The 27,871-nt window shown below is 37.0% G+C and overlaps 1 protein-coding gene, 1 non-coding gene and 1 pseudogene across 2 annotated transcripts; 2 read left to right on the top strand and 1 right to left on the bottom strand.

Annotated features, from left to right (window-relative positions):
- Positions 1-105: 105 nt before the first annotated feature.
- Positions 106-27,871, top strand: LOC148915056 (TMV resistance protein N-like; annotated as a pseudogene).
- LOC148915057 (small nucleolar RNA R71) lies at positions 13,590-13,698 on the bottom strand. Its single transcript, XR_016123042.1, has one exon. It is a non-coding gene; the product is annotated as a small nucleolar RNA R71 (small nucleolar RNA).
- On the top strand, positions 14,069-18,496 carry LOC103336949 (uncharacterized). The gene is made up of 5 exons (XM_089042635.1): positions 14,069-14,077; positions 14,282-15,433; positions 15,506-15,698; positions 17,238-17,373; positions 17,986-18,496. Exons 1-5 carry the CDS (start codon positions 14,069-14,071, stop codon positions 18,494-18,496), a joined length of 2,001 nt encoding a protein of 666 aa, XP_088898761.1.

Raw genomic sequence — 27,871 nt, 5'->3', positions numbered from 1 at the left:
CTTTGCTAAGTCAGTTTGCTCATTCTCCATTATTCTATATTTTTCTATATTATTCAAGATACAAGTGTGCATTAATTTTAATATTTCTAATATTTTATGCAGTCCAAAAAAGGACTTGTTGAATGATAAAAACTTTTGGGATTACTCGTAGTGGATTTGATCACAATCTTCATGAAATTGCCACAGCTAAGTAATTAAGTTCGTTCAAGTGGTGATATGTACACACAAAGAATATCTACATATTCTTCATCTACAACACCTCAATGGAAATATGATGTTTTTCTTAGTTTTAGAGGTGATGACACTCAGAAGGGCTTTAGAGACCACTTATATGAAACACTGAGAGCTCAAGGAATCATAACTTTTAGGGATGAGCCTAAAATTTCGAAGGGAAAAGCTATTTCTCGAGAACTGATTGCTTCAATTGAAGGATCAAGGTTTGCGCTTATTGTCCTCTCACAAAATTATGCATCCTCAACATGGTGCTTGGATGAACTTCTACACATTCTTAAATTCATGCAAGCAAGAGCAGCAGTGCTACCAATTTTCTATTATGTTGATCCATCTCATGTATGAAAACAGACAGGGTGTTCTAAGAAAGCCTTTGCACAACTGGAAGAAAGATTTAGTTCGGATGACAAAATGAAGGTGCAAGAGTGGAGAGATGCGTTGGCGAAAGTGGCAGATTTCTCTGGGTGGAAGGCTAAGGACTGTATACAATCACTTTTATTATTTTCCCGAGGAAAGTTTCTTAAAAAGTTTAAAAAGAGTAACTGTGTTTTTATATGATGATTTATCTATATCTATATCTATATATAAAGCAAAAGGCAGATAATGATGAAACATTCAAAATATCAAAAAATGTTTTTCGCTAATTCATTAAAAATTGAAATTATTAATAAAATAAGGATAATATGGATCCTATTTTAAAAATTTTAAAATTATAAACCAAATCAAATAATGAGTTCTATTTTTATAGAACACAACTACCTATTATTATTTTTAATTCTAAAATAAATAAAAAAATTCAAAACATACACAAAGGGGCTTAGTATATATAAAGGCAGAAGCATAGAATAGTGGTAAAACATTCAAAAGAAATTAAAACAAAATTCAAAATTCAAAACCCACTTACGAAGTGGTAGTTACCTCAACCTCTGCCTTTCCATTTTTTTTTCTTTTTTTAAAATTTTTTTTAGTAATTAAAACTAAAAATATAAAACACATGAAGATTACAAATACATATTAATTATTAAAAATGTCTTAGACAACAAAAAATACACATTAGTTACTCCACCTTTCTAAAAGACTTGACACCGTGTCTATGAGTATAACTATAATTAACTCTTTTTTTATGAAATTATTATTAGAAGAAAGAAACAAAATGTTAGTAATTATTTTTTTCATAATTAAAAGATATTAAGACATGTGTCAATTTTAATTGACATGGCACAAAACCATTAGATGCCACATAATGTGGTCAAAATATTTAGAGTGTCTAAATAAGATGCCAATGAGGTGTTAGTTGGATTGGCCAAAGCCTTTGGTGTGCTTCCAAATGGTTATGGGTTCAAGCCACCACATGTGTGTGAGTTTACCCCTTTCCCCTTCCTAACTTTGGTATAACAATAAAAAATGTCCAAATAGCATTAAGCCGGTTCCTACATGTGTAAGTTTCCCCTCTCTCTCTTCATAACATTGGCAAAACAAAAAAAAATTGTCCAAATAGCATTACTATAAATTTATCGCAAAAATTTAAATTCGAGGACAATTGTTTAATGTTCTTCAAATACACACAGAGTTTAATTAGACAAATGGTTGAGATATCAATTAAATTAAGTGGAAGATCAAGATTAAATTAGGAAGCTGATTTCCCCTCTCCCATTTTCTCCACTTACACTCCCTTTTTCTTTTTAATGATTTTTAATCAATTTTTTTCTTTTTTGTTCTTTCTCTTTCCTATTCGACCCTTACCCTATCTTATTTCTTTTACTTCAGTTTTATATTATTTATTTTTCTTTGCACTTAATTTTCCAACTTGTTTTTTTTTTCCTTTCATCAAGTAAGAAATAATTACACTATATATTTGTCAAGGCAAAATTATATGGCCCACCTATTACAAAAACACATGCCCACGAATAAACCTTGCAACCATAGGGATTTTTTTATTTTTATTTTTTATTTTTTTGTGAATAGGCAAAATATTTCTTTAGTGATCCATTTGCATCTGGCATCTCCCATTCTTGAACTAGAAAATAGTGATCCATTCAAGAACAAAATATAAATATTTACTTAGATGCTTCATTGGGCTGTTCAAATAACATGGGAAATAAAAGAAATAAAAAAATTCAGCTCCATTGGCATGTTCTTCTTTTGGTCAATAGCTGAAACTTCATTGAAAGCCAGAAAATATGGCTAAACAAAGATAGCAACAAGAGCAACAACCAAAAAGTACAGACAAAACCATCGTGGTTGCCAAAAATTTAGCTCCATTAACCAAACTAAATCATTCCATACAAGAGCAGAGAAAAGCTATAACCACAAAAAAGATAATTTAGCTCCATTAACCAAACTGTATCATTCCATACAACACTTCTTCCTTTTGTTAAAAAAGGACATGTGAAACAAGGATGAATCCATCCAACCACTTCAAAATGCCTACAAGAAAGAAGACTAATTAATTAACAAACTAATTGATTTCTCATAATACTATTTACTACTGTAAAATTTGATGAGATACAATTCCACATAATAAGAAGACATGTACAATTACTTTGAAAATTATGAAAGAATAAAAATCTGAGACTATTATGCATAAGAAGTACCTTGCTCTCTACATATCTAAGCTCCTAATGATAGTTTGGTTTGTAACATTCTTTGGTTCTTCTACCTGTAAACATGTTAGTTGAAAAAATTTATTATCTATTAACTACAACAAAGATAAATAATCCTTCTGTTCTGTTCACCCGTTCTTGTGTTTACTCCTATGATGGAAGGGCAAAGTTCCCCACTGCCTTGAGAACCATAAACTGGTCAACAAGTCAGCTTTCTTTGGTGTGCGAGCGTGCCATTGCCCGCAAAATTTCTAGCAGACTTAGTTTGGAATGGATAACTTGAGTCCCAAGTTACTGATTTCTGCAAACAAACGATTGTGAATTTGGGTGAGGAATATCTCCCAAGTAAGTTCTTTTTCCTGCCTCAGACTGGTGAGGACTTTAACAATTTATCTCAGTATAAAGAGGTTGCCTTGGCCAGAATGGTTTGATGGGATTTAAATTGTTTTTTAGGCGGAACTGCCTTTTACAAAAATATAACAGTGAATACTTATGCTAGAGAAAGATGAAGGGACAGCCGGGACTTTATTTGTTGAGATAGAAGGTTCTGTGCAGGTGATTTGAAGATGCCCGGATGGACCGTTGACAACCTTGACTGCTAGGCTTCAACTTGTAAATCGATACCAAAGGCTGATTTTGGCAGAGCTTTGATGTACCTCATGCTTTTGTGAAGCTTTTGAGTGGGCGAACTGCAGTTTTCTCAATCTGCAGGCGGGAGTGTATTTTGAGGGCTTGTGGGCTAGAGACTGCTGTGAATTTTGTTGAGGTTTTCCATACTTGGAGGAGACTCAAACCCTGCCTGTTTTGGTTTTTTGCTGAACCAAATTTGTAACGAGAGAAATCTCGTTTTGAATGACTTGCTTCTTAAATCTGGATTTTGGGGATTACGATATGGAGCGGGCTCACTGAAGCGGGCTAGAATTTATGACGCCATACTCCTATCCGGGCAATCTATGAACAGGATGAGAACACGCTTGCGCTCTGTGTTTCGAATTCGCCAGAACACTTTTGATTTTCGTATAGGCCCCATGGCTCCAACTCTGCTGGATATGGCTCAGATTTTTGGCTTTAGGCCTCATGGAAGACCTGTTGATCTGTTGGTGATTATCACAGGAAGAAGGACTAGCGAAGCTAGCTAAGCCATTCAATATTTCGCCACGATCAGCACTGAATTGCTCCTTCTCCAATTATCTCGAAAATTTAGTGTTGAGAAGGACAAAGATCAGCAACATATGTTGTTTCTCTGTATTGGCTGAAACAGTTTGTTACCTAATCGTTCTTCTGATTCTGCTTGAGTATAGACATCGCGAAGCTCGCATAATCATACGATGTTGGACTTGGGCCTCTGATTCGCCCATCTATTCAAGAACCGCATACCGCCACCTGGAGTATCCGCTAAATCATCGCTCCTGGTGCCTTGGATGATTCAGATCGCGCGTGTCTATTTTCCTGAGTTAAGGTTTACATATATAGTTACGCACGAGGATCAGGTTACGGCTCAACCATTGTTGTCGCGAAGTCCCCAGCGATCAATCGATGAGTACACGATGATCTTGGGCATTGTACCAAGAGGTGCGGTGGCAAGTGGTGATCGGAGAACCTATCCTTGGTTTCAACTCGGACATCGTCTGTTTGAGAAGGAGCCGAAGAAGAATCTGCCTGTTTTAGGAAGAAGTTCCTGAGTGTGACCTTACCCAGAGATCTGCCTCACGGAGGAGGAAAGCCTCCAAATTATCATTTAGGGGCGGAAGTCTACCATCCCAACTTCTGTGCAAGGCAGCTTGGCTGCCTCACTCATACCCTCAAGTCATCGAAGGCATGTCGGGGTCTTCTTGGAGGGACGCAGATGACTTGGAGGTCCACAAAGATGCCAGGTGTGCGGTGAATAAGATCAACAATAGTGCAGATGCCCTTTATCCTTCATGGGAATTGAACTCCTGCAGTTCTGCGGAGTTTGATGCTTGGTGGAAAGCCAGATTCCGTGATCTGCCGCTTCCAGACGGCACTTCAGGTCCTTTTTAAGGGCTGGGACAATTGGAATGTCCATACAGACGAAGAGACTCACAAATTCATGGTGCAGACCATCAAAGACATCAACATGCAAGTCATAGAAGGTAATCTCTCAATTCTGTCTGTTGTTGGCCATTCTGTTTTTAGTGATGATGCTAATCTTTTCTGTCTGTACTCAGATCCCTCTTTGACAAAGAATATAGGCAGCCAACCAGCCCAAAGTGGAGAGGTGTTTGGTAAGTTTGTGATGTTTGTTCAGTTTCTCCTACTACTCTTCTACTGGATCGACCTTTGACTTTTGTCTTCTGCATAGTTAATTCTGTTATTGCTGCTGGGGATCTGGAGCTGCCCTCCGAGAATGGAGAAGAGGAAGAAGAAGAAGAGGAGGAAGATCAGGTAGAACAGACTCCTGTTGAGGCCACTTCTCCTGTTAAAGAAAAAGAAAAGAAACTGCCCATCTATGACTCCAGGTATTCTTTGACAGTTTCCTTTTTGAGTTCTTCATAATCTTGTTCTGTCAAACTTATTTTCTGTCTGTTGCAGTTGGAAGTCCTTCTCCTCCTCTTACTAAGTCAAAAAGACTTAGAAAGAAGATTGTAGAAGAATATGTGGCCCCGGAGGGAACTAGGGCAGTTCCTACCACCACTTACTGGCACGGATGATGATCTGAGAGAGGCTTTGAAGTGTGGAGCAAGAAAGGGAGCTGGAAGAACTAGAAGAGGTAGGAGAGGAGCCTCAAGAGAAGGCCAAAACAGTGGAAGAAGATGTGAGTTTTATATACTTGGCAGTATTTGTTTCTGCTGCACTCTTATTTCTCCTGTTCGACTTCTGTGCATCCATAGGAGGAAGTTCCTGCTGAGGTGATAGCGGAGAGCATTGCCTTGGCTCGGAAGCGGCAGGAAGATATAGAGGCGGGGCTAACTAACTCAGAGGTGGCCCTTTGATGATCCGAGGCAGAACATTCCACTGCCGCTCCAACAGTGAGGATCGGGAGCAATTCGGATTAGAGCACTCGGGAACAGTCAGAACAAGTGGTTCCTGCCTCCTGAAACCATAGTAGAAGTGGCTGCTGCCGTTCCTGGCTTCATGGTGAGTTCTGCCCTTACTCTGTCTTTTCCTGTCTTATGTGGTTCTGTCCTGTTCCTCTATCTCTCTTTGACCCTCAAATCTTTATAGGCAGAAACATCAAAAACTGCTGGGATCTTGGCAGTGAGGACCATCCCCTCGCAGCCTCCAATTGTTGCTGTGAGTGCTTTTGTACTTTTTGTTTTCTTCTTTTCTGTTTCTGCCTTGTTTTGACTTATGCTTCCTTCGACAGATGCCTATACATTCCCTTGCAGGTTCATCTGCCACGGCCTCTTTGCGATCCGGGTGGCGGAATTTGAAGCCATGGACCTAGATGCCCACCTGGATAAGTTGGAAAAGCTCAGCTCTCATGTTGGTAAGATAAAGTCCAGGCAGTGGAAGAAGCAATGGAGAGATCAAGATCTGCGCAATTGGAGTGGATGAGGACAGAGAGGCCTTTGACCAGCTGATGAAGGATCTGGATCTGCTGCAGACAGAACATGGCCCCAAAACCCATACTTGAGATGAGCCTTGGCTTGGCAAGGGATGTGCTTAACCTTCACGACCGTTATGAAGATTTGAGGCCCACCTTCAAAACCTCTGAGTTCTGCAAGGCCACTCATGAAGCCAACTTGGCTGACTTTGCAAAGCGAGCGAGTGGACCAGATGGTTGCGGGGTACAAAGAAGCCAAAGCTACTGTGGATAATTTGGAGAAACAGTTGCGGAGCTTCAAAGGCAATTTGGCGGAACGCAGGAAGTGCAGCACAGACTGAGGATGGATTGAGCTCCAAGACCAAAGCCACCTTCCTTGCACAGAGCATGGTTGCAGCTTCTAGGCCAGCCCGGAGATTGCAGAGGCTTCAATTCATCAGGGTGTGCTGCTCCAAAAGGAACTTTCTATCAAGAAGACTAATCTGCAAGAGACTCTCAGAAAATTAGGATTTTGATTTCGTTATCTTTTGCTTTTTTGAACAGCTTGCCATGGGGAAGGCCCTACGGCTTATTTATTTTAAATAAAGTTTATTTTGTTGTAACTTCTAGTTTTTTTATTTCTATTGATGGAATGAACGGAAAACAGAAGTAGAAGTACAACAAAGGGACAAACTCAAAATAAATCTAAAACAAAGGTAATTTTGAAAGGAATCAAAAGATTTTTAGTGTAATCTTGTGTCTATCCCAGGGTCTGTTTGTACAGCCTGCGAATCCCACATGGTTGGATAAAACTTTTTTAACCATTTGCCATTGATTGGGGCCGTATGAATTTCTCCATCCCTATCCTGCAACCTGTATGCCCCCATTCCGAGGATCTGATTGATTATGAAAAGGCCTTCCCATGTAGGCGACCATTTTCCATAACCAGCCATATGGGTTCCAAGGGCGTAATCGCTTTCCAGACTATCTCCCCTTCTTCAAAACTCTTGTTCCTGACTCTCTTGTTATAGGCCCTTGATACAGCCTGTTTTCCTGCTAGGAGTTTGTTGAGAGTGTCAATTCTGCTTGCATCCAATCCTTCAAATTCCAGCAGCATGGCACTGGGAGTAGTTTTCTCCTACTAAGTCATGTTGGTGAGCTATTCTGAGGGACTGAACAGCTATCTCCATAGGCAGAATTGCATCATGACCGTAGGTTAATGCATAGGAGTCATGCCGATTGCTCCTCTTTGAAGTTCTATATGCCCACAGAGTTTCTGACACTTCTCATGCCATTGTTTCGGATTCTTCTCAAGCATTTTCCTGATAATGTTGATGATCACTTTGTTGCTTGATTCCGCCTGTCCATTGGCTTGGGCATAATAAGGAGTGGATTGGAGCAGTCTGATTTTGAATGCCTCTGCCATGTCCAGCATTTCTCCGGATATGAAGGAGGATCCTCTATCAGTTGTGATTGATTCTGGGATGCCAAATCTTTGTATAATCTGTTCTTCTATGAAAATGATGATCTCTTGAGATGTAGTGGATTTAACAGCCTTGGCTTCTACCCACTTAGTGAAATAGTCTATGGCACCAATGAGAAAGCAGTCTTTGCTCTACTGGTGGATAGATCTTACCAATGAGATCCATTGCCCATCCTCTAAAGGGCCATGGTTTTACCACTGGATTCATGGGAACTGATGGAGCCTGCTGGACTGGGCCGTGTCTTTGACAAGATTCACACCCCTTGGAATAGTTAATGCAATCTTTCATCATGGTTGGCCGAGTAGCCATATCTCCGATTAACCAGACATTTTTCTCCCACCTTTATGCGCTCCACAGATTCCTTCATGGGTTTCCCCCATAACCTTCATATATTCTTTCTTTCCGAGGCACCTTAAAAGCACCTCATCCTTACTCTTTCGGACCAAATCTTCATTCCACATAAGGTAGTTTAAAGCCATGATTCTGACTCTCTTCTCAGAGGGCAAAGTTGGATATCGTAGATAGGTCATGATAGGATTTCTCCAATCATCTTCAGTGATTGTGGCAGAGTTGACATCTATCTCCATCCCCCTGGCCAGAACATGATGGTAGGCTTTTCTTTCCTATCTGATGCTGTTGCCACCGGGCCAATTCATTGGCTGCAAAATTTTCTTCCCTTGGGATATGTTCCCAAGTGGCTTCTCTGAATTCTGTCAGAAGATTCCTAGCTGCCACCAAGTAGACAGCCAAAGAAGGGCTTAGGCACTTGTATTCCCCAGCAATTTGTTTTAAAACCAGCATGGAATCTCCTGCAGAATTTCCACATATTGGATTCCTAGTTCTACCAGTATTTCCAAGCCAATGATTAAGGCCTCATATTCTGCCCTGTTGTTGGTGCATTGGAAATCCAATTGGAAAGAGTAGCAGTGTCTGATTCCAAGTGGTTCTTCCAAGACAATTCCTGCCCCTGAAGTTATATTAGTTTTTGATCCATCAAAGTATAACTTCCAAGGTGCGAGATGAACTGAGTAGATAGGATTGTTGAGGCAGGTGTGAGCTCTGGTTAATAGATCTGCATTTGCTATGTCTAAAGAGTCCATATTTTCAATCTCCTCTCCGGGATGATCTGCTAGGAAGTCTGCCACAGCTTGTCCTTTGACGGCTTTCGAGGAACATACCAAGGCAAATTCTGTCAAGGCCAAGGTCCATTTTCCAATTCTGCCTCTTAGCATTGGTCTTGTTAGCATGTATTTGATCAGATCTGTTTTGGCAATGATATAGATGGTGTATGGCAGCATGTAATGTCTGAGCTTTACAGCAGTGAAGTACAAGGCTAGGCAAAGTCTTTCAATTGCAGAATATTTTCTTTCCACTTCTGTTAGAGTTCTGCTTAGGTAGTAAACCGCCTGTTCCTTTCCTTCCTTGTTATCCTGAACCAATAAACTTCCAATGGATACTTCTGATGCAGATATATAGAGCTTGAGTGGTCTGCCTCTCTTTGGTGGGGACAGAACTGGTGGATTTGAGAGGTAATGCTTGATTTCCTCAAAAGCTTGTTGGTGCTGTTCTTCCCACTTAAAGGTTTGTTCTTGTTTCAATCTTAACAAAGAAGAGAAAGGCTGGATCTTTCCTGCAGAATTGGATATAAATCTCCTTAAAAAATTAATTTTTCCTAAGAGACTTTGTAATTCCTTCTTGTTCCTAGGCGGCAAAGCTTCTATGATGGATTTTGCTTTGTTTTTGTCGATCTCTATGCCTCTTTGGTGGACCAAGAATCCTAGGAAATTTCCCGCTTGAACTCCAAAAACGCACTTCTTTGGGTTCATTTTCAGTTTATGTTGCCTCATTCTTAGGAATGCTCTTCTTAGATTTGTCATGTGGTTTCCCTCCTCCGGTGATTTAATCACAACATCATCAATATAAACTTCCAGGAATGTCCAATCATATCGTGGAAAACAGAATTCATTGCCCTTTGATAGGTAGCCCCTGCATTTCTCAAGCCAAAAGGCATTACAGTGTATTCAAAAGCACCTATATGCCCTGGACACATGAAGGCTGTCTTGTGGATGTCTTCTTCTGCCATCATGATCTGATTGTAACCTGCATTGCCATCCATAAAAGATAGCATCTGGTTGTGGGCAGCTCCATCTACTAGCATGTCTGCCATTGACATAGGGTACTCATCCTTGGGAGAGGCTTCATTCAGGTTTTGTAATCCACGCAGATTCTGACTGCCCCAGTTTTCCTTTTTAGAACTGGTACAATATTAGCTAGCCAATCAGCATAGATGGCAGGCCTGATGAATCCTGCCTTGAGCAGCCTTTCTATTTCTTCTTTGACTTTTAGTTCTGTGTCCATGGACATCCTTCTTCTGGCCTGCTTGACTGGAAGGTATCCCTCTTTGATTGGCAGCTTGTGTTCTACCAATTCCCTGTCTAATCCTGGCATCTCATGATAATGCCAAGCAAAACAATCTTTGAACTCTTGTAGAAGTGCAACGAGTTCATTCTTAAGTGGTTCTTTCAATAGTGCGCGATAAAGGCGAGGCCTTGGATCCTCCCCTGTCCCTAAGTTTATTTCAAAGCGATCTTCTACCTCGCAGAGAGTCATCCAGTGACGGCTGGTGCAAAATCTAGCACTTCCTCCTGTAGTTCCTCTTCCTCCTGGCTTTCCGTGCTTTCATGAGTGAATTCTGCCATATTGATGGCTGGATTCTGCGCAAAAAACTTTCTTTCCTCCCAGTATATCAACAATCTTTTTGTAATGGACCGGATTGTTGCAGCTCGATCCTTTTCTTATTGATTGGGACTAAACATTAGTGCTTTGGAAATTTAGAACAAAAGGTCTATTCCAATCCTCCAAGGAATTGGTTAGACCTTCTTCAATGAGCCTCTGGGCCGTGACACCATGGGGGCGGCCGTTCTGGTTGACTCTAAAGAAGGTGAAAGGACGAAGGTCATCATGATAATACCTTGCCTCACAACACATGCAGAAGGTAGAAATGGCCGTGGATGGGCCTCTATTATCTCCATGTAGCCTTCTTCATTCCATAAAGCTAACTGTTGATGAAGAGTGGAAGGAACACATAGACTCTGATGAATCCAGTCTCTGCCAAGCAATGCATTGTAAGTGGTAGAGGTAGTATCTACCACAAAGAATGCAACCTTCAGCTTCTTGCTTCCTACCAAAACATCCACATCTAGGATCCCAAGGGTTTTGGTGATGCCTCCTGCGAAATTGGTGACGGTCAGGTGGGTTGGAATTAAATCCTTTTCTGTTCTGCCCATTTTGCTCAAAGATTCTGTGAGGCGAAGGTTGATGGCTGCACCTCCATCTACCATAGTTTTGGGGATATAGGAACACCCCCAAAGTTTGCTGTTATAAACAAGGGTCGAGGTGGTTTGCCATTTCTTTGGTTGGTTTGGAGAAGCAAAGCTGACTGTAGCCAACTTGTGGGTTGTTCCTTCATCCTGGGATCTGTCATTTGCTTGTTACGGCATTTCTTCCGCCGCCAACTTTGCATTCAAAACTTTCTTGGGAAAATACGTCTCCGTCGAGTGCTCTTGTCCCTCTACCGCCCATAACTTTTCTGGCGAATGAACACCATATGGATGCCTAGGTCAGCACGTAACAAGTCCTTCAATTCCGCACCAAAGGCCTCGGTTTCGCATCCAACTCCCCGTCATAATCCATCATTCTCCATCATATTCCTCCGTCCATTCTCCCAGTTCTTACATTCGAGGAGCGCATTACAGTCGTCTCAGTAGATGGTTCATAATCCATTGCTCCTCTTCATATTCCTCAAATTACATCTTTTTACTATTATTTTGGAGACTTTATGATATAATTTTGGCTTAATGAATATAATTTCACTTGTTGTTACATTTTATTCTCACCAACTGGATTTATGAATTTTCTATATTAATTTGGTGAACTTATTAGGTGAATTTATCTTCCGTAGGAAGTTGGAAAGCCAAAAGATGAAGACATACATTTGTCCAAGTTCAAGCTAGGTGTGAAGAGAATTGCTGGCAGATTTAATTGAAGAATTGATTGTGGGATTATTGTGATTATAAAGAGAAGTAAAGAGGGAGAAGAGAAGACAAAACCGTTGAAGCTAAAGAGCCTATTTTATGTCAGCCATTTAACGCCCACTTACCTCACCGTTATTTCTTTTCCACTAACTCTTCACCATCAACACATGTTTAATCCAATTAATCACTCAATTAGACCCTTCATCACCTACCATGAATGTATTAACTTCCCACTCACCTCATTGACTACTATAAATCACCCATCAACTTATTTGGCAAGGACACCCCTACGACAGATTTCTTTATCCATTTAGTTTATGTTTTCTTTTGTAATGAGTTGCTAGAACTCTAGCTAAGGCTAAAGGGAATGTTCTTTGAGTAAGTTTGTGAATTGTTCTTTAATCCAATATACGGTATGAATTGCTAAATTCTTTTATTTTTGTTGTTCAATATTTTCATATCCTTTTATTTTGATTGATGTTAAGTGCTATTATCTTTTCATGAGTTCAATTATATTTTTCTCATTGTTAAGAACTGACTTGGCATGCTTTTAAATTAAAAGAGTAGATATTAAGCAACTCCATTTTCTGAACAATCATTAATAAAAGATTACATTGAAAAATTAAATTGGTTTTAATTTCTTTATCTTCCGGTTAAAGTTCTCAATGATGATTTTAGTCGAGTTATAATTTGGATTAAAGAGCATGAAACATATTTTGTTTAAAGAATTGAACCTTGATGCCTCAGCATTTCCATTATTGATATTACATTTTTAAACTCAATTTTCCACAACAATCAAATCAAATTACTTTTCCATTTTGCTTGTCACTTTTATTGTGGTACGTTTAATTATTTCTTTGTGTGCAGATATTTGCCTACCTGCTCCTTGAGGATACGATACTTGGACTTCCAAGATTATTACTACGTGTGACTACTTGCACTTGGGTAGACGCAACAAGTTTTTGGCGCCGTTGCCGGGGAGCAGTGAAGCGAAAAGTAGCACAAGGAAATTCATTGTTAAGGTTTGCGGTTTTAGTTTCCAAAGCTAATTCGGTAAGGCTTATCAAACTCAATTTTTCATTTCTGTTTTTATTTTTGTTTGTTTTTGTCTTAGTTTTTTTTTAATATTAAAAAATTTAAAAAAATTAGTTTAGATTTTATTTATTTATTTGTTACTTCTTTATTTTGTTTATGAGATATCGTGATCGGTTTGGTAGATTTGCAAAGAAACCTCAATTTGACCAAATTTCATCACAAATGGCTGAGAATAATAATAATAATAATGCATTGGAAGGCCCCCAAAATGATGAAGATAATCATAGTGTTCATAATGATGAGAATCATAGTGTTCATAATGATGAGAATCATAGTGTTCATAATGATGAGAATCCACTTGTTAGGACATTACATGATTATTTGCATCCTGCTCGTACAAGTGTGCCATCTTGCATCATTTTTCCGTTGAATGGTCAAACTTTTGATTTTAAACCGGGCATGATACAACTTTTACCAACTTTTCATGGAATGGAATCTGAAAATCCATATTCACATGTGCGTGAGTTTGAGGAAGTTTGTGGAACTTTTCCAACACAAGGGTGTAGGCTTGATACAGTTTTGCTAAAACTTTTTCCATTTTCACTGAAAGATAAAGCGAAAACTTGGCTTTATTCTCTAAGGCCAAGAACAATTGGAACATGGCTTGAAATGCAAACTGAATTTTTCAAGAAATTTTTCCCAATTCAAAAGACAAATTCTTTGAAAAGACAGATGACCACATTTTCTCAAAAAGATACTGAGTCTTTACCTCAAGCTTGGGAAAGATTTAAAGATTTGTTAATGTTATGTCCTCACCATGGTTTTGAAAGATGGAGGGTGGTAAGTCATTTTTATGATGGTTTAACACCTAAAGATCGACAATTTATTGAGATGATGTGCAATGGAAATTTTATGTATAAAGATCCTGAAGATGCTTTTGATTTTCTTGATGAAATTGCAGAGAAATCTCAGATTTGGAGCACTCCCAACACATTTGAGCCTAATTCCCAAAAGGCAAAGTCTTCCATTAATCCTTCTAGCGGCGGTATTTATCACCTTAAGGAGGAAGATAGTCTCAAAGCTCAATTGGCAACAATGGCTAGGGAAGTTGAAACTCTAAAATCAAAATTGCCTCAAAAAGTTAATTCAATTGCAAGTCAAGAAATTTTTGAGATTTGTGAAGTTTGCGGGGTCATGGGACATGTAACAAAAGAGTGTCCAACACTTCCAGCTTTCAGAGAAATGTTGCATGATCAAGCAAACTTTGTGAATCAATTTAAAAAACCATCCACTTTTTCTGAAACTTATAATCCAGGATGGAGAAACCACCCAAATTTCAGTTGGAGAAATAATACTAATAATAATGTGCCTCAACAAAAATCTAATTCTTTTTATTATTCTCCACAGGTGGAAGGGCAATCATCGTCATCAAATTTGGAAGATGTTATGAAGCAATTCATACAAAGCCAAACTGCCACAAATCAAAAGAATGCACAAGACATTGGTGAGATTAAGAGCACTCTTTCCAAACTCACTTCTTCACTGTCAATTCAGGAAAAGGGTAAATTTCCTTCTCAAGTCCAACCTAATCCACATGCACAGTTAGAGGTAAATACCCCTTCTTCTTCTTCTTCTTCTTTGAATGAAAATAAGCATGAATATGTGAAGGCTGTCACTACTCTTCGTAGTGGAAAAATAATTGGGAAAGATGATTTAGTAACAGTTGAAAATAAAAAGAATTCAGAAAAATCCAAAAATAATGAAAAAGAAAATAATGATTCTGAAATTGTTAAGTGCCCTTTTCCTGCTCCATTCCCACAAGCACTTAAGGTTGGAAAGAAAAATCAAAATCCTGAAATTTTGGAGGTTTTTAAACAAGTGAAAATCAATATACCTCTTTTGGATGCTATAAAACAAATTCCTTCATATTCAAAATTTTTAAAGGATTTATGCACTATCAAAAGAAAGCACAATGTTGATAAGACCGCATTTTTAACTGAAAATGTAAGTGCAATTCTTCAAACTAATACTCCACCCAAGTACAAAGATCCAGGTTGTCCCACAATTTCTTGTATTATTGGAAATTTTATCATTGAACAAGCTTTATTGGATTTGGGTGCTAGTGTTAATTTGTTGCCTTACTCGGTTTATAAGCAATTGGGTCTTGGTGAATTAAAACCCACCTCAATAACATTGCAATTGGCTGACCGTTCAGTCAAAATCCCAAGAGGTATGGTGGAAGATGTGCTGGTTCAGGTAGACAAATTTTATTTTCCAGTTGATTTTATAGTTTTGGATACTGAACCAGTTGTGTATTCTAATTCTCAAATTCCTGTTATTCTTGGAAGACCATTTCTTGCTACATCTAATGCTCATATAAATTGCAGGAATGGACTTATGCAACTATCATTTGGGAACATGACATTGGAGCTCAACATATTCAACATATGCAAGCAGCCAGCAAACAATGAAGATGACAAAGAAGTTTACATGATCGAGACGATTGTTCAAAATTGCTTTAATTCTTCTTTTCCTTCTGATCCATTGCAAATTTGTTTAGTAAATGGGGATTGTAATTTTGCACAAGATTTTGAAGTACAATATCTTTGTTCTTTGTTGGATTCTGCGCAGGTACAAGAACATAATGGTTGGATACCAAAATATGAGGAGCTGCCAACTGTGAGTGATGAGACAAAATCATCAAGAGAAGAAGCCCCAAAGTGTGAATTGAAGCCTCTTCCTGCTGGACTTAAATATGCTTTTCTGGGAGAAGATGAGACCTATCCTGTGGTAATATCTTCTAAACTAGAGCTTTTGCATGAAGGTATGTTACTTAAAGTTTTGAAAGATCATAGGACTGCTATTGGATGGACTTTATCTGATATTAAAGGTATTAGTCCTTTGGTTTGCACACACAAAATTTTTCTTGAAGAAGATGCTAAACCAGTTAGGCAGGCTCAACGTAGACTTAACCCAACAATGAAAGAAGTTGTGCAAAAAGAAGTACTTAAACTTTGGGATGCAGGTATCATATATCCAATTTCTGATAGCAAATGGGTAAGTCCTACACAGGTTGTTCCAAAAAAATCAGGAGTCACAGTAGTTGAAAATGATAATGGAGAAATGGTACCAACTAGGGTCACTACTGGATGGAGAATGTGTATTGATTATCGTAAATTGAACTCAGTCACAAGAAAGGATCATTTTCCTTTACCATTTCTTGACCAAATTTTGGAAAGAGTTGCAGGGCATATGTATTATTGTTTTTTAGATGGTTATTCAGGATATTATCAAATTGAGATTTCATTAGAAGATCAAGAAAAAACAACTTTTACTTGCCCATTTGGAACTTTCGCTTTTAGAAAAATGCCTTTTGGTCTTTGCAATGCACCAGCTACATTCCAACGTTGCATGATAAGCATATTTAGTGACATGGTAGAAAAATATTTAGAAGTTTTCATGGATGATATTACTGTGTTTGGTGATTCATTTTCTGATTGTTTATCTAACTTGGAGAATGTTCTTATCAGGTGTAAGGAGAAAAATTTGGTGCTTAACTGGGAGAAATGCCAATTCATGGTCACATCTGGCATAGTACTTGGACACATTGTTTCTCACAAAGGAATTGAAGTAGATAAGTCAAAAATTGATTTAATTGCTAATCTGCCTATTCCTAAAACTGTTAAAGATATTAGATCTTTTTTAGGACATGCAGGTTTTTATCGGAGATTCATACAAAATTTTAGTGCAATTGCAAGGCCATTGAATAATCTCTTGGAGAAAGATGCTAAATTTGATTGGAATTATGCATGTCAAGAAGCATTTGAGAAATTGATTAAAATGCTAACATCAACTCCTGTAATGCAGCCCCCAGATTGGTCCATGCCGTTTGAAATAATGTGTGATGCTAGTGATGGTGCTATTGGTGCAGTGCTAGGCCAAAGAAAAGACAAGAAGCCTGTTGTCATCTGCTACGCAAGCAGAACTTTGAATAGTGCACAGAAAAATTACACTACAACTGAAAAAGAATTGCTTGCTGTAGTTTTTGCCTTGGAAAAGTTTAGGTCATATATTTTGGGCTCACAAATTGTTGTTTTTACAGATCATTCGGCCTTGAAGTATTTATTGACAAAGAAGGAAGCCAAATCACGATTGATTAGATGGATTTTGCTTCTCCAAGAATTTGATCTTACAATCAAGGACAAGAAAGGAGTGGAGAATGTTGTTGCAGACCATCTTTCTAGGATATCTTTTGAGGAGCCTTATGAATATTTGCCTATAAAAGATTCATTTCCTGATGAACAATTGTTTAGTGTTTCTACATTACCATGGTTTGCTAACATTGTGAATTTTCTTGCTACAGGTCTTATTCCACCTCATTGGACCTCACAAGATAAAAAGAAATTTATGGTTGAGGTGAGAAAATTCTTTTGGGATGACCCGTATCTCTTCAAATATTGTCCCGACCAGGTAATCCGTAGATGTGTTCCTGATGATGAAATATTTAGTGTCATATCTTTTTGTCATTCTGAGGCTTGTGGAGGTCACTTTTCTTCCAAAAAGACTTCGGCCAAAATTCTTCAATGTGGTTTTTATTGGCCTAGACTTTTTAAAGATGTGTATGAATTTTGCAAAACTTGTCCAAGTTGTCAAAAGTTGGGAAAAATTACTCGACGTAATATGATGCCTCTTAACCCAATTTTAATTATTGAAATTTTTGACTGTTGGGGCATTGATTTTATGGGTCCTTTTCCTCCATCTTTTGGTTACTTATATATCCTTGTTGCTGTGGATTATGTTTCAAAATGGATTGAGGCCATACCATGTCGGAAGAATGATCATAAAACTGTTTTGAAATTTTTGAAAGAAAATGTATTGTCCAGGTTTGGTATTCCTAGAGCGATCATCAGTGATGGAGGATCACATTTTTGCAACCGACCATTTGAAGCTTTGATGAAAAAATATGGGATAACCCATAAGATTTCCACTCCATACCATCCACAGACAAATGGCCAAGCAGAACTTGCAAACAGGGAAATCAAGCAAATTTTGGAAAAGACGGTGAATCCAACCCGGAAGGATTGGTCATTGAGACTAACTGATGCCTTGTGGGCATACCGTACTGCATACAAATCACCTCTTGGTATGTCTCCATATAGGCTAGTTTATGGTAAACCTTGTCATTTACCTGTTGAATTAGAACATAAAGCATATTGGGCTATCAAATTGTTTAACTTTAGTCTTGGAGATGCAGGTACCTTGAGAAAACTCCAATTGAATGAACTTGAGGAAATCAGGAATGATGCATATGAGAACTCACGAATTTACAAAGAACGTACTAAAGTTTTTCATGATAAAAATATTTTGAGGAAAAATTTTGAGCCTTCTCAACTTGTTCTTTTGTATAATTCTAGACTTCATTTGTTTCCTGGAAAATTAAGAACTAAATGGACAGGGCCTTTCATTGTTAAAAAAGTTTTCCCATATGGGACTGTTGAAGTTGAGGATCCCAAGAATGGAAATATTTTTAAGGTTAATGGCCAACGACTTAAACCTTACTTGGGGAGATGTGTTCCAGAAGATGAGACAGTTTCTTTGAACGAACCTGTTTACCAGGATTGATTGGACTTCCCTTAGTCCATCTGTTGTATATAATTAGTTTAGAAATTTTTGTTCACTTGCTATAAAAAAAAAAAAAAATCGACATTTCTGTTTTTTTGTTTTGTTTTTACACTAACACGTTGCAGGCTTTCACTTTGGATGTCAATTCTCAGGTAATGCTACCCTCTTCTTTTTATTATGCTTATATGTTTAAACATTGAGGACAATGTCAATCTTTGGTTGGGGGTGGAGAAGATGTGTTTATTGTATTATTTTCTTGTTGCAACATGTTAGTTTTCCTTTCATTTTTGTTTTTGTTTTTGTTTTTTGGTTTGGTTTTGTTTTTGTATTTTGTTTTTGTTTATTTTCGTCATTTATTTAAATTGTAAAAAAAGAAAATATTAAAAAAAAACTGAAAAGTGTGAAGAAAAAAATATATATGTTTATGAGGTTAGTGCACTATGTTGTTTGTTTTTCACAGTTTGTCTATGACAAGATTACATTGCACTTAGATTTATTTGATATTCATGAATGATTTTAAGATTGAGAACATATGAATTATATGATAATTATCCCACTTCTGTGTCTTTTTCATTTATTTCTAGTTAGTGGATGATTCATGAGTTATACTTTGACAATTTACACAAGCACACTAACACCTTTTGTGGGGTATAAAGTTAAAAACCAATTGTGCTTAATCTTTTGTCTTTGGTAAACTTGGACGACCTTGCTTTTGACTCATCTTGGTTTTTATTTAAATTTATAAAAAAAAAAAAAAAAAAGGGTTAATGAAATAATAGTGTTCTACTCAAGCTTCTACTTAGTAACCGGGCCTCTTGCCTAATCAGCAGTGAGTGTTTGCGTCAAACGGTGAAGTTCTGGGTGTGAATAATTTTGTGTGGCTAGTTTAGTTTCGTAGCCTTTTTAACTCGAGTTAGTAAGCTCTTAGGGGTGTCTCTACACCTAGTGCCTTAAAGCCTTTTTGGTTTGAGAGTCGCTAGCCTAACACTCGCTATATGGGTTAATTAGAAAGCTTAATGGAGCTAAGCATTGCACAGCCCACATAAAGAAAAAATAGTATATTAAAAATAAATAAAAATAAAAATAAAAACCTTGGTTTGTTTCTCGCAAGGGAGTTCAACAACTCTTGAGATCAAAAGGGTGGTGTGATTGGAATTTAGCTAATGCCACTCAATTGTGTTGGTTCACTTTACACCAAAGGAAACATGTGAAAATTTTGCTAGCTAATTATAAATGATTTGGGACTTCGAGGTGGGATTAACTTGAAATGTTAAATAAGTGTTCTCTCTTTTAACGTTGTTCATGAATTGAAAATTTGGACTTTGTGCTTTGTCCTTTTTGTTGGTGACAGATGTTGAAATTATTTTCCAAATTTTATTTTATTTCATGTTTCTGAATAATTGTGCTAGCCTCATACTTGATGTTTGTGGGTATCATCCCTTGAAACCCTCACGAGACTACAACTCGTCCTTTAGGGGTAACCTAAGGGTTTAAAGGCTTGTTGCATACGCTAAATGCAATCGTATCCCGCGAAAGTGGTTTAGCTGTTTTATTTGTTTTTTTTTTTTGTTTTTGTTTTTTGTTTTTTATTATTATTTTTTGTTGTTGTCATTTTTACTTAAATTTGAGTTTCTTTTAGTCACTTGAATAGCTAGGGACTAGCAATAAGCTGGTTGGGGGTTGTGATGAGAGTCTCAAATTACATCTTTTTACTATTATTTTGGAGACTTTATGATATAATTTTGGCTTAATGAATATAATTTCACTTGTTGTTACATTTTATTCTCACCAACTGGATTTATGAATTTTCTATATTAATTTGGTGAACTTATTAGGTGAATTTATCTTCCGTAGGAAGTTGGAAAGCCAAAAGATGAAGACATACATTTGTCCAAGTTCAAGCTAGGTGTGAAGAGAATTGCTGGCAGATTTAATTGAAGAATTGATTGTGGGATTATTGTGATTATAAAGAGAAGTAAAGAGGGAGAAGAGAAGACAAAACCGTTGAAGCTAAAGAGCCTATTTTATGTCAGCCATTTAACGCCCACTTACCTCACCGTTATTTCTTTTCCACTAACTCTTCACCATCAACACATGTTTAATCCAATTAATCACTCAATTAGACCCTTCATCACCTACCATGAATGTATTAACTTCCCACTCACCTCATTGACTACTATAAATCACCCATCAACTTATTTGGCAAGGACACCCCTCGACAGATTTCTTTATCCATTTAGTTTATGTTTTCTTTTGTAATGAGTTGCTAGAACTCTAGCTAAGGCTAAAGGGAATGTTCTTTGAGTAAGTTTGTGAATTGTTCTTTAATCCAATATACGGTATGAATTGCTAAATTCTTTTATTTTTGTTGTTCAATATTTTCATATCCTTTTATTTTGATTGATGTTAAGTGCTATTATCTTTTCATGAGTTCAATTATATTTTTCTCATTGTTAAGAACTGACTTGGCATGCTTTTAAATTAAAAGAGTAGATATTAAGCAACTCCATTTTCTGAACAATCATTAATAAAAGATTACATTGAAAAATTAAATTGGTTTTAATTTCTTTATCTTCCGGTTAAAGTTCTCAATGATGATTTTAGTCGAGTTATAATTTGGATTAAAGAGCATGAAACATATTTTGTTTAAAGAATTGAACCTTGATGCCTCAGCATTTCCATTATTGATATTACATTTTTAAACTCAATTTTCCACAACAATCAAATCAAATTACTTTTCCATTTTGCTTGTCACTTTTATTGTGGTACGTTTAATTATTTCTTTGTGTGCAGATATTTGCCTACCTGCTCCTTGAGGATACGATACTTGGACTTCCAAGATTATTACTACGTGTGACTACTTGCACTTGGGTAGACGCAACAGTATACCAGCCATACACATTTCTTTAATCTGCATAATTTCCTCATTTGAAAATCGGCGGCAATAGGGATGTCCAGACATGTCGGTTGAAGGTTCATGATTATGCAACAAACTTTTAATCTCCAACTTCCAAAATCCTTGAAGTTTCCTTTTCCTTTTGCCCCAAATTTCAAATGAACAGTTTATGAGGCGAGATGCTAATTTCTTTTTTCTTTCCTCTAGTGGAACTTTACTGCTTTTATAATTACCGCCTCTATCACAACCAAGGACAACATATTAGATCTTCTAATAACTAGTGCATACCCTTGCACAAAGGCAATCTTACGAGCAACTTCAATGAGGTCTTCCCGACTTTGAAAATTTTTGTTTGTCAAAGAGAGCATTTTTTCGCATTTATCAATCGATGCTTCACTGCCTATATCACAAACCATCCAATTTATATAAAACATAAACTACACATTGGCTACAGCTATGAAGAATGTTTATGCTTCACTGCCTATCACATATTAGTTAAGAATGAATATATATATATATATATATAACAGAAGAGGTACTTGCTATGAGACATTTCATCGGCGGTTGGTAGGTGCCTCAAGAAGTCGCACCAGCAGTCACCATGACCTTTACCCAAGGGAAAAAATAAAGAGATAGCAGTGGCACTAATTTAAACTTGTCTATGTGTGCACATGAGAAGATAAGAGGGCAAAAGAAAGACAGAGCATACCAAAAAAACCTCAAAATTGAATTGCAATTCATCAGAGCACCAAGTATTTCGTAAAACTGAACCTATGAATAAGATAATAGGTAATACTCAGCAAAGTGAATTTCTTTTTAATACAGAAACATCTTCTAGAGTTCAAAAAGCTTCCTTTTGGACACAGATGTAAACCATCAATGCCATCTCCCCACAAGGTTAACAAATCCCTTATGAAAAGGTTAAACATAAAGATACACACACATACATAAAACCAATATGCTAATTCACTACTAATAATCGATAAAGTTAGATTAAGTAAGAAATAGAACGTACCATGCATAATATCTTGAGAATTTGAAGGATTACTAAATTCTGTCATTCCACTCAAATCACTGCTACCCACCATGTCTAAAATCCTCTGCAACTCATACTCTAATTTTTGTTCTTCATCCATAGCTAACCTTTCACCAATAATTAAGAGTATTTGCTTTGGGTAGGAGAATGATTGATTAGCTCTGGGTATGAGAAGTGGGGAAGACACGATGAAGGAGAAGAAGAGGGGGTATCGAAAGAAGAAGCTGCTCTGATTTCTTTTTTATTTTATGTTAACTAAGAGTAGAATAGAAAAGTGAAAGAACAAAATAGAAAAAATTGATTAAAAATCATTAAAAAGCAAAAGGAAGTGTAAGTGGAGAAAGAGGTAGTGGGGAAATCAGCTCCCTTAAATTAAGTTTAGGGTTTGCAGCCAAGGGGTGAAATTAGTGAAGGGTTAGGATTTGGGATGTTTTTTTAATGCCAGATTCATTAGCTATAAAGGGTTGCGTGATACCCATTTTATACAAATTTATAAATAAACCCAATCCTAGACATGTATTTATAAAAAAACTCAAGCACTATTTAAACATAGAAACACACCCAAAATCAACCACAAAGTCAACTTTTTGGGTGTGTTTATAAATGGGTTTTGAGTGTGTGTAATGATGAGTTTTGGGTGTGTTTATATGTTTCAATAGTGCTTTGGTTTTTTTATAATTTCAACCCCCATTTTGGGTGTTTTAGTGAAACTCCCTTTAATTTTCAGTTTTGAAAACTGAAAATATGTTTGAAACAGATTTCATTTTCTGTTTCAATAAAGTGAATCTAGTTTTCAGAATTATGTACCCTTTTTTTTTTTTTAATAACTCAAAAGTGTTTTTAGTTTTTAGTTTTTATTTTCAATTTTTTTTCCTCATTTTTATTCACCAATTTTACATATGCATTGCACTCCAATTACTAATACTTGATATTTGGGACTTCCTGAATTGGATCCGACCCATCGACTCTTGTATTCAGCTTAGGACATCCAAGCTTGAGGACCTCCAATAAAAAATTAAGGAAAAAAAAAAATCCTAACTTCAAAAATTTCAGCCAAAAATACTATGAACTCTTTGTAACTTGCACATTAATTCTTTGATATCTAATTCACCATTTGACTGAATTTTTTATTTTTTTTCCAATTTCTAAGTTTCACATAAAATTGAAATTATTAACCAAACAACTTTTTAAACAAGATTTTTTTAAAACTAAAATTGATCACATGCAAATCAGTATGACTAGTTTGGTGATTTTCTTTTCCGCTCTTATTTTGGCCAATGTTAGGCCTACTTGCTGTTGCATAATTGGATTTGGGCACATGCAATGAATAATATACCTGCTGCCTTATCGACCTTAAGCCAAGATTATTTTTATATAGAGTTTTTAGTACAAATGGTCATTGAAGTTTGCAAAATATAACTTTTGATTTTTTATGTGTTTTTCTGATATTATTGGTTCTTTATGTTATACCTTACACATCAATTTGGTCATTACCGTTAGGTTCCGTCAAAATCACTATTAAATTGATGATGTTGTATGTATATGGTGTCCACATATTCAATAAGAAAATGCCACGTGAATCTAAATATATAAAATTATTATTTTTAAATAGTTTCACATTTAAAATTGGTTTCCCCCTCTCTCCCTCACTATTAAATTGATGATGTGATATGTATATGGTGCCCACATATCCAATAAGATAATGCCACGTGAATCTAAATATATAAAATTATTATTTTTAAGTAGTTTCACATTTAAAATTGGTTCCCAGGGAGGCTGTGCTCCCGTGTAACTCTGTTTTTATCTTGCCCACAACCTGATCGCCCCCATCTCCACCCGCAACCTACGCCCAACCCCACATTCCCTCTCCTTTTTTCCTCTGTGGAGTTCTTCTAGCAGTGTCAAAATTTCCAAGAAAAGATAAAGTTTTTCGATGGGTTTTAATTTTTTGTATTTAAATCTCATTTGGGTTGCGATTGTTTCAATGGTTTCAGGCAGACAGAGAGACACAGAGGAGGATGGGGAATGGGAGTGTTTTGTTGGATTACAAACTACTTCAGGCGAGAATGAGGGGGGAATGTGGGCTTTTTATTTATTGAGATGGATTTTGGTGGAGAGAGAGACACAGCTGGGGAGAGAGAAGGGGCAGAGGGTGGAGAGAGAGAGAGAGAGAGGGAGAGAGAGACGAGGGGCTCTGCAACTTAAAAAATATTTAATATTTAAATATGAAATTATTATTATTTTAAATATTTTTTATTTAGATTCACACAACATTATCTCATTGAATATGGGAGCACCATATACATATCACGTCATCAATTTAACAGAAATTTTCACGAAACTTAATGGCAGCACCAAATTGATGTGTGATCTGAAACATAAAGAACAAATAATGTCAACAAAAAAAAAAACACAAAGGATTAAAAGTGATAATTTGGCAAACCTCATGAACCATTTGTGATAAAAACCCTTTTGTATATGGTCTGACAACCTTTCTTTTCAGTGATCAAGAGTATTTGTATAAAATCTAGAGAAAACACATCTGCATGTTGATTCTTTATGTCCACACAATTAACATGACTGATATTGATGTTAATATGTTATAGGTACGAAACCTTGCTCATCAAAGATATAATCGATGCGATATGGAAAAGATTACGTCCTACATCGTTTACTGCTGTGGAGAACTCAGTTGGACTAGACTCAAGTATGAACTCAATTGATTTATTGTTAGGTGCAGGGGTCGATGATGTTCGCTTTATAGGGATATGGGGTATGGGTGGGATTGGTAAAACAAATATTGCCAGAGTTGTTCGCGAGAGAATCTCTCCTGAATTTGAATTCAGCATATTTCTTGAGAATGTCAAGGATAATGTTCAAAAAGGTGGGTCTAATATCCCAACAAAGAGAAATTCTTTCAAGGATATCGATGAAAACGATTGACATATTTGATGTTCATGAAGGATCCACAATGATTAGAAGATTACTTCGTCACAAAAAGGTTCTTCTCATTCTCGATGATGTGACCGACTCAGACCATTTAGATTATTTGGCTGGAAAGCAAGAGTGGTTTGGTTCTGGGAGTAGAGTTCTTATTGCAACTAGAAATGAGCATTTGTTAATTGAACATGGAGTGAAGAGAAGATTTCAAGTCAAACGTCTAAATCATGATGACGCTCTTAAGCTTTTTAGTTGGAAAGCCTTTGGAAAAGACCACCCTGAAAAAAACTATATTGATTTGTCTAGCTGTGTTGTGAGTTATGCCGATGGTCTTCCACTAGCTCTTAAAGTTTTAGGGAGTTTTTCGCGTGGAAGACATGTAAGTGCTTGGAACAGTGCGTTGGTTAAACTAAGAGATCTTTGTAACACAGTTTTGGGGACACTTCAAATAAGTTACGATGATTTAGATGACAGGGAGAAGAAAATTTTCCTAGACATTGCCTGTTTCTTTAACGGGGATAAAGAGGATCGAGTTATAGAAATCCTAGACAGTTGTGGCTTTTGTGCAGGTATTGGAATAGATGTCCTCATTGAGAAATCTCTGTTAACTAATTCATATGGCACTTTATGGATGCATCAGTTGCTCCAAGAGATGGGTCGTGCAATAGTCAATGGAGAATGTCTTGATAAGCCGGGAAATCGCAGCAGGTTGTGGCGCAATGAAGAGGCCAAGCATGTCTTGAGCAAAAATACAGTAAGGGGACTCAGTTTACGACTGAGTTCAGTTCTTTTCATATGTTAGTTATATGTGTAAGAAGGTTTATTACATTAAACCTACTAAAGTGATCTTCTAATCAACTTAGGATTACAAAGACTTATTGTTTATTAGGAACTCAAAACCTATCTCGATTAGGCAAGCCTGAAAAGTGTTCAATAAGGATAATGAAGGCTTAAGGGTTCCTAGTTCTACAAGGATTGGAATGGATTAATCCTATAGCATGAAGGATATCTCTAAGTGTTTCTTGATGGGCAAGACACTTAGAGAGATGCATATAAATAGAAGGCTCCCTCCTAGATCCGAATAACACAACACAGCTAAACAGAAATTCACCCATCAGAGTTATAGCTATAAGGATCGGATTCTCGGGAGAAGAACTTCTATACCTTGCACCGCCAATCTGCTCCAAAGATCATCCAATCTGCGCCAGCACCATGTCGACTCAGTTAGTGTTAAACATGTTATGGCTTTAAGGAATTAACAATATGAGCTTCACTATTCTTTATCCGTGCATGTTTGATAGGAACAGATAGAGAAAGTATTACCGGACAAATCGCTGGTGCACGCGGATGCTAAATGCTTTTCAAGGATGAAGAAACTGAGACTTCTGAATCTTGCTAATGTGAACCTCTCTAATGATATTGAATATCTCTCCGATAATTTACGAAGTCTTGAATGGGTTGGGTATCCTTCAAAATATTTCCTCTCACATTTCAATCCAGAGAACCTACTAGAACTTAACATGTGCCATAGTCACATTGAATCTTTTTGGACAGGTGTTAAGGTATGTTATTGCTGCTTTATCTTCTATTACCTTTACACATCGACGCTTTATTTTTTATTTTTTATGTGTTCTTACTTGACGGCCTTTCATAGAATTTGAAGCTAATTTTTTTGCTGTGTTCTTTTGACAACTTTTATACAATTTGAAAATCATTAAGCTCAGCCACTCTTTGAATCTCATCAACACCCCGGACTTTAGAGGCATTCCAAATCTCGAGTATCTAATTCTACAAGGTTGTATACGATTGGATAAGGTTGACCCATCCCTTGGAATGCTTGAAAGAATTACTCAGATAAACTTGAAGGATTGCAAAAGTCTTGTGCATCTTCCAAGATGTGCGTATGGCTTAAAATATGTCAAAGTTCTTAATCTTTCTGGCTGCTCAAAGCTCGACAAGTTGCCAAATGAGTTGGGCAATGCAGGGTGTTTGGAGGAGCTCGAGGTGAGTGGAACTGTCATAAGAGAACTGCCTTCCTCCATTGTTCGGTTGAAAAGCCTCACAGTATTAAACTTTCGTAGATGTAAAGGACCATCACCTAAATTTTGGGTTTTGCTCTCCCTTGTTCAGCTAGTTCTCTCCCTTTTTCAGCGATTTCTAATAAGAAATCGCGTTCCCACGCCTTTGTTGCTGCCTTCTCTATCCAGTTTGGTTTCCTTAAAAAAACTAACTCTTAAGTGATTGCAATCTCTTGGAAGTCCCTAATGACCTTAGCTGCTTGTCCTCATTAATCTACCTATATCTCAGTAGAAACCAGTTTGTTAGTCTACCCAACATCATCCCTTTGCTTTCTAGACTTCAATTTCTTAACTTGGAGTATTGCGAGAGGCTTCAAGAATTGCCAGAGATTCCACAAAGAGTAGTAGCAGTTGTTCAAAACTGTATTTCATGTTGGCGAGATATCCTAGTCTTATTAGGATATTTCTTTCTTATTCTATTATGA

This window comes from Prunus mume, linkage group LG8, assembly GCF_029339155.1.
Source record: "Prunus mume cultivar Tortuosa linkage group LG8, ASM2933915v1, whole genome shotgun sequence".
Taxonomy (NCBI): domain Eukaryota; kingdom Viridiplantae; phylum Streptophyta; class Magnoliopsida; order Rosales; family Rosaceae; genus Prunus; species Prunus mume.
Note: the sequence above shows the minus strand (reverse complement) of the source record. Positions and strands in the feature narration are given on the sequence as shown.

Bases quoted from the DNA above. Each gene is read 5' to 3' on its own strand.
- LOC103336949 (XM_089042635.1), top strand. The intron at 15,434-15,505 runs GTAAATGGGGAT...GATTCTGCGCAG, and splicing joins ATCCATTGCAAATTTGTTTA to GTACAAGAACATAATGGTTG. The intron at 15,699-17,237 runs GTATGTTACTTA...TTCTTGCTACAG, and splicing joins ACTAGAGCTTTTGCATGAAG to GTCTTATTCCACCTCATTGG.